This window comes from Cynocephalus volans, chromosome 6, assembly GCF_027409185.1.
Source record: "Cynocephalus volans isolate mCynVol1 chromosome 6, mCynVol1.pri, whole genome shotgun sequence".
Taxonomy (NCBI): domain Eukaryota; kingdom Metazoa; phylum Chordata; class Mammalia; order Dermoptera; family Cynocephalidae; genus Cynocephalus; species Cynocephalus volans.
The window spans coordinates 31,879,459-31,896,321 of NC_084465.1; the positions used below are offsets into that span (position 1 = coordinate 31,879,459).

Genomic DNA, 16,863 nt, shown 5'->3' on the forward strand with positions numbered 1-16,863 from the left:
GGGTGTCAGTAACATCTGCTCGTTAGAATGGGTGAGGCATTCAAGTACAACTGCTCGTGGCTTTAACAGGAAGGTGAAAGGAAATTGGGGTGGTCCTTTCAATCCTGTGCAAATCAGAGTCCTCAGTGGCATCAAAGAAAGCAAAGAATTCTAGTTCTTTTCCTTTACCTCTCTTTTTGGTTTGTTTTCTTCTTTCCACTCATTCTCTTTTCTTATGTCCCTCTGTCTTGATTGTAAGCAGAGGAGAAAAGAGAAATGCCCAGTTTCTCTAAATTTCTTGGATGAATTTTATTGATGGGATTTCATTTTTAAATTCTTAACCACTCCATGTCAAATTGTAATTTCATCAAAATATCAGTATCTTGCACAGAATGATTGCATTTAAACAATCCTGGCAGTTTTACACATGAATCAGATCATATGTGATCGTGTACTCTAAGCATCAGAATACTGATTGGCAAGCTATTGAGTCCTGGAATACAAATCCTGTAGCCAGCATTGAGGATTCCTGTAAGATTGTAGTGTTCATCAAATTCAAAGGAAACCACTATTCACTAAGTATAGTAATTCAGGAAGAACATTCCAAAAATGCCTTTCAATAAGGGACGTTCTTTTCAAAGATTTATTCAGTCTAAAAAGCACACTTTAAAATGGACATGTTGTTCATTTCAGCTAACATGGAGACTGACAAATTCACTACAGAAGAACTCATGGTAAGAAATAAAATATTAGCAAAGATCATTGTGGCAGACAGTGTGGCGGATGGGACATTGTCAGAAATCAGGTAAGGTTCCCCTTGCCCACTGTTAGTATAACCGGTTTCTGACTTTAGTGAGGCCTCTATACAAATACCTTCAGCAATACACACATCAACTGCATGAATGCCTTTTACGTCAACTGGCTTCGTACAATTCATGTTGGTATAGCAGCTGCAATCAAAGTTTTCAGAAAATTGCTCCAGGTCTGCAAGTGTGGGTTTTCCATTTATAGTGTATAGTCCACCCTTCTCCAATTGAATAACAAAATTCACTGGGTTCAGGTGAAGATAGTCACTTGAATTCCACTGTTTCCTTACACACACTCCTTGTCCCTGGCAAAGCGCTTGGCCACACATTTTGGCTGCTAGAGTGATGTTGATTATGTAAGGATTCAATGTATTCTTCACGTAATCTTCTAGGTCCTCGCAAGTTGTCTGCAAAATTGTAAGATAGTCAAAATATAAAGGGACAAGTAATTTTAAGTAAGAACAAAATAACAGGTACAGAAAGGGGTAGGAATTATTGTATCTTTTTTTTTAACCTCAACAAGCAAGATTATTCCAACTTTTTTGTAATATTTGTAAGTTTCACATGCTGTTTCATGCCACTGAATAATTGGCTAATTGAGACTTAGCATACCGTAGCCTTAATCTTACTCAACAACTCATTAACAAATTAGGGGGACAGAATAGTACAGCTGTTAGAATAAGGGTGCCGGGGTCCATTTGCCCGAGTGGAGTCCCAGTTACATCAATGACTACCTGCATGAACTTGAGGCTTTCTCAAGGATTTTAAGTCTTAGTCTCCTATCTGGGTGACCCTGGGCAAATTACTTAACCTGGTTATGCTTTATCTTCATGATCTGTAAAATAAGGATTATTATGGTGCCTACTGCATAGCCTTGTTGTAAAGATGAAATTATACAATGCATAGAAAAGGGCTTACATAGGCCTAGCACATCTTCAGTTAACACTCAATAAATTGTAAATCAACGTAATAAGCACCACATTTGTCAGACAAGTTTAAATAGCACTGAAAGAGTGACTCCTAAATGCTGGCTCAAAACAACTGAACAAGTTCAACTGAGTATACTTTGTGTTAAATGTTATGTATAGTCAAGTTACAAGTGAATAATGACAGCTCTTTGACAAATTTGGCAGAGTATGAGTGCTGAGTACTGAAATGATAAACCTTGAGACCAGTATGTTCTAAAATCTGGACAATGTGCTTTTTAAAACATTAAAGGTTCTCACTCTCTTCCATGGTCAGCATTTCCAGTTAGTGAGCTGGCCGTGCTAGTCTTTCAGCAGACCAGAGGGAGTAGTGGTGGTAGGTCAGTGGTAAGTCAAGGAATCATGGCAGCTTCCACTTGAATTGATTTCTTGTTACCTTCCTTGAGATGATGCCATCCATTGTTGGCAGAATAGTGGCCTTTCAAAGATGTCTTCTCCCTAATCCCCCAGAATCTGTGACTATGTTAGCTTAAAAGGGACTTTGCAGATATGGCTGAGGTTATGGATCTTGAGAAGGGGAGATTATCCTGAATTATCTGGGTGGGCTTAGTCTAATTACATGAGTTTTTGAAAGGGTAGGAACTGTTCCAGCCGGGTTAGAAAGATGAAATGGAAGGAGGAGGCGCGGTTCAAAGTGTAAGAGGGACTCAACCCACCACTGCTGATTTTGAAGATAGAAGAAGAGGACCATGAGCTAAAGAATGTAATGGCCACTAGAAGCTAGCAATGGCTCTTAGCCAGCAGCCAGCCAGATAATGCAGATCTCATTGCTCCAACCACAGGGAACTGAGTCTGCCAATGACTCAAGTGAGCAAGTGAGGATCCTCCTCTAGAGAGGAATGCAGCCCTGCCAACACCATGCTGTTGTTAACTTATTAAGACCCAGGTTGGACTTCTGACCTACAAAACTATGAAATAATAAATTTCCATTGTTTAAGCCACTGTTTGTTGTAATTTTTATGGAAGCAATAGAAAACTAATATACTTTTCTTCTTCTTAACTCTCCAGTGGCTTTAGATGGTGTTTAGAATAAAATTCAACCACTTATGGTGTAACTGTTCGACCCTCCCACACCCACTCTACCTTAGACATCACACTTGTTTCACTAGCATGGCAGGTTCACTTCGAACTGCACTTACTGTCCTCTGCTTGGAACCCTCTTTCCTCTAATTTTTCACATTGTTGACTACATCTTGTCATTCAAATAGCAGCTTTAATTAGCCAATGCCCTTCTTGGATACCTTTTTGGTTGACTCTGTCACATACCTCTATTTTAATTCTCTGTATAGCACTTGCCACATCAAATACTTTTTCCCTTTTGTGTATTGTTTCTAAGCACTCATGAGCTTCAAGAGTGTGTGGACTTTGACAATAATCTACACTACTATATTTCCAGTACCAAGGATATATGAGAATTTACACCAACTTCAGATGATACTGCAGTTAGTTCCTCAACTCCACAGAGACAAGTGTTAGGCAAAAAGAGGAGGAAAGGGATGAGAATGATTTGAAAATCATTAGTTCACATGAGATGTAGTCTATGAAAAGACCTAAGTCTGGCTGTCTAATATATAAGGTCGGGTTTATATCATATATATATCAATGGTGTAAATACTTCTACATGGCCAATTTCAAGCTACTATACTGGCATTACTGAATGCAGAATTAGGAGTCGAGTACATCACCATTACACAGTATGGTAGTGTGGTGTGGTGTGGAGTAACACATCACGAAATAGTGATTTTTATTTATACAGATACAATAGGTGTAAATAACCTCAAGGACAGATAATAGTAAAATGAAGTTAAATAATTAATACATTTTGAGTATTTATTTGCTTTGTTTTTAACATAATTTATTTTACTGTGTTTTTATAATTTATTTTTTAATAATGGCTGAATTTAACGGCTTCCCAAAATTCCTGCTTATTTATTAATCAGGTCTGACAAGATGGGGCCAGTAAAGCTGGTTCCCTTGCTCAGCTTTGGATCTAATAAGAAGGAATGGAAGGAAATGGTTTACTTAAGTTTGTTTTATTTCAGTTTCAGAAATTGCAAGTAAACCTGCAATTATCAGTTTCTCAAGTTGCCAATGAATCAGAGGAAACATGACAAGTAATCCATCAATTTATTGATTATAAATGACATAGAGAAAAGGGAAAGTAGTAACAGAACAAGGATTCAAAATGATCATAAACTGGGAACGGTAGCAGAAATATATAGAACCATAGCAGACGATTTCAAGACACTGCCATTAAGTAGAAAACAGTCATATTAAAGTTTAAGAACTGTCCCTGTATGAATAATGCTGAAGATGATTTGTGAGGCATGATAGTATAATGTGAATCTAAGATTAAAGTGCCATTAAACAACAACATGACACTTAAACCGTACATCACGTCATTCTTCTCATTGGGGAATGCCTCATTCATTTTTCATCAAAGTAAGGGTAGAGTTCTCAGTTATTTGAAAAAAAAAGAAGAAGGGAGAATTCATAAATTGTTTCATCATAGAATTAATAGGATTATTGAGAAAGGAGTTAATGGATTTAGGAAAACAAAAAATATAAATTAGGAATATAGTTAGGAGAATGATAATTTTAAAATAATTTGCTGGTATATGAAAGATTTTACCAAGGGATATATACCTTTCTCTGAACTTATATTTTCTGTTATTCCTTTTTTACTGGAGACCAAACCAGAGACAATAGAATTATACAAAATAGGGAGAGGGTCTCAGATTTCCATGGAAAAAATCTTACTAATGTGACTGCTAGGTAATTTTAAATGAAATAAAAATATGACTATTCTGTCTGAAGGATAAGAAGTGAATATACTCCTTCTGAAAAGGACTCTTCTGGTCTGAGAGTATAAAGTCTATTCTGTACAGGGTCTAGGGTAGGACCCCTGGGCCATGAGATTCATTTGACATTCTCCATGGCACATTTATCACTAGTATTTCCACGTCCAACAGAGAAGGAAAAGTACAGCTCAAATTCAGCCATGTCCAATGGCAGCTTTATTCTTGCATTGAGTCAGAAAGATTGAAGAGGTGAAGGATAAAGATTTGAAATGAAGAATTAAACAGGAATACAAATAAAGAGAAACCAACCTTCTGACACCAAACACCATGTCAAGAAACAGATTACAGTATTGTTTTTATTAGTTCCTAGTCACGTAGCCTACAGAATTTCAATTAATCTTACTGAATTTCTGTTTCCTCACTGGAAAACAGGTACAATGTTTTCTGCCTTTCAACATAACCACACAAATGCAAGCTACTATTATGTGCCAAGTGTAGTACTTATTTTCTTATTCAATACAAAAACAAACCTCAAAATTATTAGAGGCAGAAATATTTTTATTTACTTCCTATCAATTCAACTTACCGCAGTTCGCATTAAATTAAGGCCTTCCCATATTATAATTCCAGAGGCACCCAGAGCAATAGTTTCGCCAAGTGTATTCAAGAGGTCAACCTGGCAAATGCAACAGGAATAGTTAACAGAAAGGTTCAAAATGAAAGTGTTATGCCAGTAACAACAAAGCTAAGCATGGTCACCCAAAAATAATGATTTAAATATTTCTCCACTATCTATTTCTATCCTTTACATAGCCATCACCCTGTTATAAAGAAAAGAAACTATTACCTGATTTGAGGATCACGTACTGCACACAGGTATATTGATATTCAACTCTGTACCCCACAGATATGTACAATCAATTGTCTTTCAATTAAATAAATAAGTAAAGTCTTACTTTTTCTACTTTTTCAAAAAAGAGACTAATATTATTTTAATTACATCTGTTGACAAGAAAGCAAGTCCATTAAAGAAAAAAAGAAATTGAGTTAATAAAATCTCTATACACCCAATTCTCCATGATTCCTAAGAGATGAGTACATTAAAAATTAAATATATTCTTATTTTGCATTGATAGAATGATATAGAACTATTTGTGTGCATATTCTTAAATAATATTTAAAGCTAAATTTCACTTCCTTCAAAAATGATATTAAATTTCACTAAACACCACCATTTGTGTATATTATTTCGTAGCCCTCATACCATAACTTACCGCTGAAAGATATCTGGTAGTTAGATCCGTATAAACTGGGCGAGCATATACATAAACCGGAACTGGATTTTTAGCATCATGTACTTTAGAAACCCTAATGGCTTCCTGAACACGGTTACGGACAAAGAGTGCAGCTCCTCGAACAGATGAGATGCTGTTGAAATAGATGGATGGGAAAAGGGCAGTGCTTTCCTTCCACAACCATTCGAGATCATCATTTCTACTCTTTTCGATATCGTGGCAACTTCCATTGTAATTGGGGTTATTAAAATGATAGTTGTGACAATCAGGAAAAGGATAATAACCCCATAAGTGATTTGGTCGAAGTAATTTTCCCAGTTTTAAAGTCTCTAGCATGAAAGTCTTTCCTGCCTTTTCAAACTCTTCTTTGGCTACCTTGGCAGCATCTTTGGCATTAAGGCTTACATTTTGTTGCTGAACCAACTGAATAGACCGATTCCTGTAAATATCTTTAGGTGCCCAGTTTCTTGTCCAGGTGGGATTCCATTCTTCCCAGTCAATGACAGCTAAAGCCACCTTGTCTGTTGGCAAGTAATAGGCAATGTCTTTTTTAGCTTTCTCCAAATGGTCTTTTAAGGACCCATTCTGGGGGATTCCTCCATGCACACTTTTGCCTGTATTTACATCTATATGAGGATAGTAGCCAAGTCTTTCTGCATAAAATATTGTAACATCTTGCCCTGTGACGTCTTTTTGGGGGCTTCCTCGTAAAGAGAAAAGGCTCAGATCTAAAGGCACATTAAACCTTTTATCACAAACATCAATTGGGGCATTCCAGGCCCAGAGGAAAGGTATATTTGGTAGAAGAGGGGGTGCTATGAAATTCAGACTCAAGCAACATGGAATCAGAAAGAAGGCAAAAAGTGTCTGGGATAGTCCATTGGACTCAAAAAAGCCCTCAGAAAAGATGTGTTTGAGCCATAGCACTCCCATTGCAGAGAGTAATGGCTATGAAAAACACATTTCTTCCTACACTCTTTGGTTTACCCAATATTTGACGGAAGATATGAGCACAGATGAAAAATAGTGGACTGATGTCACTGTGATGAATAAAGAGGTATAATGATTGTGTTAGATTTATATACTTTCTTCTTGTTTCATGTTCAGGAATGTTTTGCAAGTTGCATCATCTATAACTGAAAAAAATATAGAATATGTTGTCATGCTGCATTTCATAATACAGATTGTAAACGTTTTACAAAGATCTCAACTTTAAGTGTGGGGAGTTTATTTCAATTTAGAAGATGGAGGACCTACTCCTCTGTTTGGATCAATAAAATTATTTCCTCCTATGTATGATTAAATTCTAAAATAATTAACATTTGTCCCATCTTCTCAAATTATTACTGAATCTGCAGAGAGGTGAATGTAGCTATTTTTCCTTTTTCGTTCCCAGCTGTGCAGATTGCTGTACCAAGCAATGCCTTAGCAAAAACCCGTTGAATTAAAATAAAATCCAAGTTGAATCTCTCATGCTTGTTTATTGCTTCTTGAAAGACCACTCTATAGTGCTCTGCCAAATATTAAAAACAACCTGTCCTAAAATTGTGAAATTTCTTATTTCTTTTTCTTTTCGTCTTTTATTGAAGGGGATCAGTGAGGAAGGAGGGAAAAGTCACTTCTGACAGAGGTAACAAGACAAAAGTTTGCTTGAAACTATAGAATCAACCAAAAACTCCTACCAAAATGATAGCTTAAGTGCTCTTTGGAAAACTGCTTGATCAAGTCTTACAATAATGTACTATCATGTGTAAAGTTAATAAAACATTTTACTATTTTATAACTTTTACTAAAAGGATTGGTTCTAGCCTAACTTCATTAAAGCAATATATGAGTTTTGGCATTTTTATAGTGTTTGGTATGTGAGATTGTGTTGTCATTCTGATTGTCACAAAGTGAAGTGTTACAGCAGATTTTGTGGTACAGTAAAATGGTCTGAGCCAAGCACAATAAGTTAAACTATGTACTATTCAGCATTTGGCATTTGGGAAAATTACCTACAAGAAGATATATTTAAATGTTCCAGTTTTTCTTTTCTTAATTCTTTCTTATTTATTTATTTTTTGGTGGCTACCTGGTAAGCAGAACCTTTCTTTATACCACTCTTCCCTGGAATGTGTCCTTACCATAGCAAATTATCCATTCATTCCCATCACTATGAAATAAATTACTCTACAAACAACACTGGTGTCAGAATAAAATGAAATCTTGAAAACAATTAAAGTCTCATATTTTGAAGATAATGAAATTTTTACTCATGTTTAGAACATGTAAACTAGCTAAAGATTTTTATAGCTTAAACCCTTAAAAACTTCCTTACTCAGGGCCTAGAAAATCTTCACCTAAAGTAATACTGGGAGAAAAAACTAACTCCTTTCAAATCCAACTACCAATACCAGTGCTGAACAGCAAGAAGTGGGAAAAGGAAATGGAATAAAGGATTAGCTTTCCCTATATCTCACAGAAGGAGTACACCAAGCTTATTGAAATTAACATTCAACTCTAATTTCTACATGATCATTTTATATAAGAATAATATGGCGCAGAATGAGTCTACTGAGAAGGTCTTTACTCACAGAAATCTTCAAAAAACAATGGACACTTCTATCTTTGAAAATTAAATGAACGAAATAGCTCTTCTTTAGTGTCAGTCTTCTGACAAAGTGTTGGAGCACAGAATTGGGGACATACCTAGAAGTTAGCATCTAAAATAGCATCTTCCTTTTATTTAAAGCATCGAATAGAGACCTTTACCTGTTTAAAGCGTCTTATACAGAATTTCATCTCCATGGAAAATCTTAACTGATTTAACCCCAGATAATTAAAAATTGAATTATCTGCAGCTAGCATTCCTAAAGTCTGTGCTCAATTTATATCTACTAAAGTCACCTCTTAAGTGTCCTCCTTGCCCATTGTGTGGATAATTGCTTCTTAAAGCACTCCTGCTAAGTCTTTGAAATCCCCCAAACCCCAGCAATGCTACTTACCCAGAAGCTTACTTTCAAAGTCCAATTACTCAACCTGTCTAGTAGTACAAAGGCAAGAAGTGGTCTGGACTCAATGGCTTCCTAGAGCATTGACATGTCATTAGTGTGCCTTTTAGAAAAAAAAAAAAAGATATTTTTATATCAAAATTTACTTGGAAGTTTAAGATCTGAATACATCTAAAATCATATTTAGATTGAACTCTTTCCTGTTGTAAAGGAATTTTATCACCAGAACACATGCTAGCTAAATCCTTTGACCCAGGAAACCCTTCTCTGATGATAAGTCCAAAATTATTTTGTAATAAAAATAAATATATTTATATAATTTTATATACAATATAAATTTTATATGTATTATATAAATTTATATAGCTATGTGTAGATATTCACATAAGTAGTATTCACTACTATGTATTGTAGCATCCATGAAATGAGAAAATATAAAAAACAACTTTAATACCCAATGATAAGAAATGCTTCAATATGGTATCAGCCTGATGGAATTTATGCAGATATCAGAACTAGTTACAAGGATAATGAAACAATATATAAAGATGTTTGCCTAAATACCAAGTGAAATAAAGTACAAAAATATACACTATCAGTGTAGGCATACAAAAACATGTAAGCACATGCTTAAGGAATTGAAGAATATTCAGAAATATGACAGAATATTTACATTTTCTGAGCATCCATTATATAATTTTTCTAATGTATTGAATTGTACAATTTTATGGGGTATAGTTTGTTGTTTCAATACATGCATATGTTGTATAATGGTCCTAACAGAATAGTTAGTATATCAATCATCTAAACTTATCATTTCTTTGTGGTTATGACGTACAAGATCCTCTTCTCTAGCTATCTCAAAATATACAATATGATATTGTTAGCTATAGTCACCCTAGAGTAGCAGAATGTATTCTTCCTATTTAACTAACTTAGTAACTTTGTAGCTGTTTACTACCCTCTCCCTATCCCCCATCCCCCCTCCTCTTTCCATCCTCTGGTAACCACTATTATACTATTTCTTTTCTGTTTTTTTCTTTTTATGTATCTTTTTCCTAATTGACCCATGATTTATGGAGTTTAATGTGATATTTGGGCACCTTTATACAGTATGCAATGATCCTGTCAGGATATTTAGCCCATACTTCCCCTCAAATATTTGTCACCTCTTCATGTTGGGAACATTAGAAAATCCTTTCAATTAGCTACTTGAAGTTACCCATAATTTGTGGATGACTTGAGTCTCCCTATACTGCTGTAGAATCCTTGATCTTATTCTTCCTGTGTCTCCGCAATTTTGACCACCATCTCCCCATCCCCTCTCCAGCCTCCCTTCCCAGTCTTTAGTAACCACTATTCTACTGTCTACCTAGTAAGTTGGGGTGTTTAGGAGATGATTAGATTGTAAGGACTGTGCCCTCAAGAATGGATTGATCCACTCAGTAAGTAATTGGCATGGTTCTGATGGCTTTAAACAGAGCAAGTGAAAAGATTAGCTCACTCTTGCTCAGCCGTTTCTTGTCATGTGACACCCTGCATTGCTGTAGAGAGTGACCAGCAGAATAAGACCCACCAGATGTGTTCCCTGGAGCTTGGACTTCCAAGTCTCCAAACTGTAAGCAATGAATTTTGTTTCTTTTGTTTCACATATTCTGTTACAAGCAACAGAAATAAACTAATACAAGGAGTCAATCATGAGACCATCTCCACAATCTACTCTTTTGGTATTCACATTTCTCATGAGTCTATGCATATATGATCTCAATTTATTTATTTAAATTTAGATAAAATCCTCTTACCATTAAAATATATTTAGATTTTGAATATAAATTGCTATTATAAATGTAAAGGTAAAAACTCGGAAATATGGTCAAATATTAATAAGGGCAAGATTGTCACTTTGGTGAAAGCACAATATAACTGAAGGGGTGGGTGGGTGAAGGAGAGATTCCCAAGGTTTAAATCATTCACGGGGCAGTCTCCACTTGTTCTTGGCAGTCCCAAGAACAAATAAATGTGATAAAGGCTTTGTTACAATACTAAACAAATAGTCCCTAGCCTCTGGAATCCTCAGGATACTGAATATTATTTTCATGTATCTAGATTACTTCCAGAAATACTGCGGTAATCATTCTTTAACATAAAAATAAAAAGCAAACTTCCAAGTGAGCCACAGGCCACAAGTTTATTGCCTTGTATCCTAATCACATTTGATAGGGTGTGTATCCTTTCCAAAGTTTATAATTTCAACTTAAGGGCTGACTTCTACACTCAGTTACAAGTGTAGGGGCCAAAGGAAAACTTCTTTACCCCTGGAGTTTCATTAATAAAGATCACTGACAAATTTAGATCAATATGAAGAAAAGGCATACAAATTTTATTATTTAACATGCTGGGAATGGGCAAAGCAGGGGGAATCACAAGAGAGTGATGTTCCAATTTTCCACTGGGCTACAGAGCTTATATACCCATCATGCAGAAAGGGGAGATGGGGAAGTGCTTGTAGGAATACATGATTTTTAAAGGGGTGTAATGGGCCTGGAGAACATATAATGATCCAGAACAAAGTTTGTTTGGCCCACACAGCAGAAAATGACTGGTAAATGATTTCTTTCTTTTCTTTTTTTTTTTTTAATACTGAATGGGACCGAAATATAAGGCAATGGTCTGTGACAAAATTTAGTCCAGGTGTGTTGACAGACTCCAGTCTTCCTTCCTGTGATATGAGTTAAGTTGATGAAATCCAAGCGAAGAGTTTTGAACAAACATTTAAGAGACCAGAATAATATTCCCCCAAAGCAGAAAACGTGCAAAAATTTACACTTTTTCAAGAAAGAAAGAATCCCTTGAGCAAGATTTTTTTCTAGGAAGTTTTTTCTTAAGCTATGACATTTTATAAATAATCTGGCCAGAATACATATAAACTTGATTCAACAGGAGAGGTTAATACCACTTTACATGGCATTTCATCAACTTCTTTTTTCTTCCCCTTTCTTTTATTATTAACATTATTATTCCTCTCCCTTGGTTCCTTCTAACTTTGTCTTAACTTTCTCAGTATTGCCTCAGATATATTTTGAACAGGTTGGATATTCTGAAGGCTAAAGAAATTGCTAATCCTTAATCTATGTAACCACCACTAGGCACAATTAAATGCCAGAAAAACTACTCACAGAGCTGTTGTGGTGCAAAAAACTGTTACTCAAACTATGATCTTTTGACAGGCTGAAATAAAGAAGCAGCCTCAAGGTCTCTCTGACCTTCCCCTCAACCCCTCAATTCTCTGTCACTCTCCAAAGCACAGGATGAAGCTGATTCCCTTATCTACCTGTCGTTTAGACCCACCAAGAAAAAGAAGACAATTACGTCTAGTTCCTTCTGTCATTTCCCTGAGTTTTCATTAACTTAACTCATATCACAGGAAGGAAGACTGTAATCTGTCAACACACCTGAACTAACTTTTATCATAGACTATTGTCTTATATTCTGGTCCCATTTGGTATTTTGGAGAAAATCATTTACCAGTCATTGTCTGCTTTGCAGTCCAAACAGACTTTGTCCTGGGCCATCGTTTGTTCTTCTGGCCCGTTGAATTCCCCTAAAAATCATTTACTTCTACACCCCCATCTGCCTCTTGCCCTATGGAGATGGGTATATAAGTTGTGTACCCCAACGGAAAACTGGGACATAACTCTCTTGTGATTCCTCTGTGCTTTGCTTTCTCCCAGCACATTAAATAATAAAATTTGTTATACCTTTTCTTCATATGGATCTAAATTTGTCTGTGATTTTTATTAATGAACCTTTAGGGGTGAAGTTTTTCTTTAGACCCTACAGAGCTAAAGAGGTAGTCTTAAAAACATGGCACATTATAGAACTAATCCTTGTCCACAGAGTCATACCTGGTTTTCCCTACTAGGTTATGTAACAGAAAGAGAAAAAGACAACTTACTTTTGAAGTAAAACTTAAAAAGTTTTCCTCTAAGATGTCAGTAGATCAGAAGTTGCTGCACTCTAATAGCTCTGCAATATCTAACCTGTTGGGTGAGAAAAGGAAGCACTTTGTCCTGTCAGAAGAACGACTTAGTCTTCTGAGATGTCATGGGGCAGGGAAACCTCTGTGTGTGTGTATGTGTGTGTGCGTGCGTATGTGTGTGTGTGTGTGTGTGTGTGTGTGTGTCTGTGTGTGTGTGTCTGTGTGTCTGTGTGTGTGTGTGTGTGTCTGTGTGTGTGTGTCTGTGTGTGTCTGTGTGTGTCTGTGTGTGTGGTTGGTGTTTTAATACCAACAAATTCAAGTGCTTCTGGCAGAGAAGATTAGCAGGGATGGTAAATTAACATAATAATGCTATCAATTTTTTATTAGCATTTGAAATGAGTTTAAGAGCCCAGTAGTAAAACAAGCTCCTATTGCAGTTGCTTTGATTGCTAAGCATTTTGTTCAATTAATGACAGAATTCTGTAGTGTAATGCTGGTGAAGAATAAATTTCAAGGCAATGTTTTCAAGAAAGTACAGAATTTACTGCACAAGTAATTTCTCCCTACAAAATTAATGAAACAAATTAGAATTAATGTTTTCAATGATAAAGAAAGTCATTTTTAACATTTGTTATTACAGGAAAATACTTCTTTCCTAAATCCTGCTCCTTTCTTTGTTAAGGTGGGAAGAGAGAGATGAAAGGAGAAAAAGAACAGCCAAATAAATAGTGAAATCCCTCAAGAGCAGTTCCCAAAATCAAATTTTATTTAATTGCTGGGGTGGAACATATAAATATAATTTACACATGTCCAATTTATGCAATAAGTTAATCCTATTTTGACATAATTAGAAAAATATGTCTAAGAAGCTAGCAAACCACTGTCTGATTACATGTAAATTCTAAATATTGAATCCTTAAACAAATTATATTGATACATTGTAAAAAAGAATATTAGTACTTTGGCTTTTAGAAATGCATGATAGGTCAATACCAAAGGTGTTTTATTGAAAATAAGAAAGTAATTCATCTTATGCCTGGAAGAGAATTCCTTTGGAAAGAATGTGAATAACATTCTACGTCTAAAATGTCTTTGGAGACTCCAATGTACATTAAAAAATGTAAATAATAAACCTTTAATTGTAGGGTTGTTATTGTTCAACTTGCAGAGCCACTCAATGGATACTCAATAGATACATGCCAAATTAGTTAATTAGTTAACCAAATGAATGAACCTGTACTTTAAATTTCAGCAAACTCAAAATTATGGTCAATGGTGACACTCGAAAATGAAGGTGTTCACACAAAAACTGAAGCATACCAAGTAAAGAGCACACCAAAAACACCATTTTCACATGGGTAGCCTTCCATAGCCACCACAATTTCCCTGGCTGCCACAAAAGCAGCTAATCTCTATAGCAGCAGTCACAGCCACCATGCAGATGGCATGCCAGACTCTCAACTGCATTGACACAAGCAGAGGCACTAGCTGAGATCCAAAAAAAAAAGAGGTCCTTTCTTTCCTCAAAGCACACACAGAATAATAGAAGAAGCATCTGATTTATGAGAATAGGGGAGGCCCTGATCACACCTGTCTCGCTTTCTCAGTACCGGACAGATCATCTAGGCAACAAACCAACAGCGGAACAGTTAATCTATCAGATGTAGAGAACAAATCTATGGTTATTAGAAGGGGGAGGGGAAAGGAAGGGGAGAGATTGGATAAGGGGCATAAAGAATAGCTATGATTTGTGACAATAAATATGCTAATAAAAAATTTTTAAAAAGCAAAGCTGGACATTAGTTAAAGCAGTAAAAACAGATTTTATTCAGAAAAGCTATTGCAACAGGGGAAACAAAACATTAGAAAGAAATGACCTGAATCCCAAATACAAAAATAAATAAATAAATAAAGTGGAAATTTATAGCCAAGAAGCAGGGTGGGGGTCAGTGAATAGGACATTTCGTCAGGGGCAAGGGGGATTCTGACTAAACTGGCCTCACAGGATTCTTGCTGGAGGCAGGCCAGGGGGTGATCAGACATCACCTGAGGGTGATGAAGAACCCCACCCCACCCACCTCCCCTGGGTGGTCTGATTAGAGGATGGGAAATTCTTGCTAAACTGACTTAGCAGGCTTCTTGCTAGAACTGGGCTCTAAAAGGAAGGACATAGAATCCCAGGGTTCGAGACCTAGTCAAAAAGAATGGACAGATGAACTGGATTAGACTTTGGTCAAGGAGAGAATCTTTGTCAGTCCCCCCTATTGTATATGCTGAATGAGTTAAGTGCTTAATTAAATAAACGAACTTGATTCACTTTGAATTTCAGTAAACTGAAAATTATGGCCAATGACAATGCTTTAAAATGAAGACCTTCAAACAAAAACCACAGAAGCTCAAGCATTATTCAGAAGACAAGTACGTCTTCTACAGCCAAGCATGAGGCCAACACACCCAGACAGAACTGAAACTAAGTAATTGAACGAAGACTTAAAAGAGCCTGTAAAGTTAAGATGCTAGTTAAAAACATAATAGCTTTGCTAGCTAGGGTTGCTGTCTGCAATGCCATTTGTCAAGCCCCAGGCTAAGCTCAGTGATGCCCAACTTTCAGTCAACCCAACATTCCACTATCATAAAAGTAGGACCTGTCCTAGTTCTTCTGTGATTACAGTGGCTCAGCGGCCTAGCACTAACAGCAAAGGGCTTAGTACCAACTCAAGTCAAAGTAAAAGAAGAATAACAGCGGGGTGGGGGGTCACTCTGTGGTGGGGGCTATTAATGGCGGTTCCAGGGTCTGCAACATTTTTCCCAGTTGTCCTAAATTCTTCTGAAGTGGAGGCAACACAGCTTGACATTTTTGCTGGTGTGGGATGACTGAGTACAAACTGGTGATGGTTGGAGCACGTGGTGGTATGGTAGAAAAAGCACATTGAAAATCTGCTAATCCAGAACCACTTTGTAGATGAATATGATCCCACCACAAAGGATTCTTAACAAAAACAGGCATTTATAGAGTGACATGTGCCTGTTGCACATATGGGTACACCGGGACAAGGGGACTACAGTGCCATGAGAGACCAATACGGGAGGACAGGCAAAGGCTTGCTCTGTTTATTTGCCTTCAATAATAGCAAATCATTTGCAGACATTAATCTCTACAGGGAGCAGATTAAGTGAGTAAAAGACTCAGATCTGTGCTACTGGAAACAAGTGTGATTTGCCAACAAGGACAGTTGACACAAAACAAGCCCATGAGCTGGTTAAGAGTAACAGAATTTTGTTTATCGAAACTTCAGCCAAGACCAAATAGGGTGTTGAAAATGCCTTTTACATACTGGTAGGAGAAATGTGCCAGTAACAATGAAAAAACTCCACAGCGGTGATGACGGGACTCGAGGTTGTACGGGGTTGCCATGTGTGGTGATGTAACAAAATACTTACAAAGTTCTGTCATCAGAAAAGAGCCACTTTGCAGGCTTCACTGACACCCTGGTCCTGACTTCCCTGAAGGAGAGCTATTCCTCTTGCTATCTTCAGTCTCCCAGAGAAACTCCTGATCATACCCCAACTCTGAGTAGATAGTACAGTATTCTCTATTGGAGAAATTCTCAGAATAACTACATCCTCACTTGGTTGTCGGACTGGAGAAATGCATCTCTTCCCAGTACGTTTCTGCTCTGGGTTCTCCTTAGACACATGCAAGCACACCTCCATCACCCCAGGTTTTTTATCTCAAAAGAGAACCAAACATGAAATTCTAAAGAAGCAACTGCTGATTTTTCTTTATTTAACTGTTAGACTAGGAACTATGTTAGTTTGGGGGGAAATGTCATAAACAACCGATTTACAGAGAATATAGTTAACATTGCTGTTTGGTTGGTGTGTAATCTGTAAACTAGCATCTGCTCTGTATGTACAAATACAAAAGTGAATATTGACTTTTTAAAACGGACCTTAGCCAGAAAAACAACCATCTTTGGGGTAACTAAGACCAAGCAGAACGTTTCAGTCAGCCCTTAACTTG

At 36.6% G+C, this 16,863-nt stretch overlaps 1 protein-coding gene and 1 pseudogene across 1 annotated transcript; one reads left to right on the forward strand and one right to left on the reverse strand.

Annotated features, from left to right (window-relative positions):
• Positions 1-631: 631 nt before the first annotated feature.
• Positions 632-6,800, reverse strand: LOC134380891 (hyaluronidase PH-20-like). Its single transcript, XM_063101025.1, has 3 exons — positions 5,847-6,800; positions 5,159-5,248; positions 632-1,192 (listed from the first exon to the last, which is right to left on the reverse strand). The coding sequence occupies exons 1-3, from the start codon at positions 6,798-6,800 to the stop codon at positions 632-634; spliced, it is 1,605 nt and encodes a 534-aa protein (XP_062957095.1).
• An 8,909-nt stretch (positions 6,801-15,709) lies between these two features.
• Positions 15,710-16,268, forward strand: LOC134380728 (GTPase NRas-like; annotated as a pseudogene).
• The last annotated feature ends 595 nt before the right edge of the window (positions 16,269-16,863 follow it).

Bases quoted from the DNA above. Each gene is read 5' to 3' on its own strand.
- LOC134380891 (XM_063101025.1), bottom strand. From the start codon at position 6,800: ATGGGAGTGCTATGGCTCAAACACATCTTTTCTGAGGGCTTTTTTGAG. The intron at 5,249-5,846 runs GTAAGTTATGGT...TGCATTTGCCAG, and splicing joins CTACCAGATATCTTTCAGCG to GTTGACCTCTTGAATACACT. The intron at 1,193-5,158 runs GTAAGTTGAATT...ACAATTTTGCAG, and splicing joins TTAATTTAATGCGAACTGCG to ACAACTTGCGAGGACCTAGA.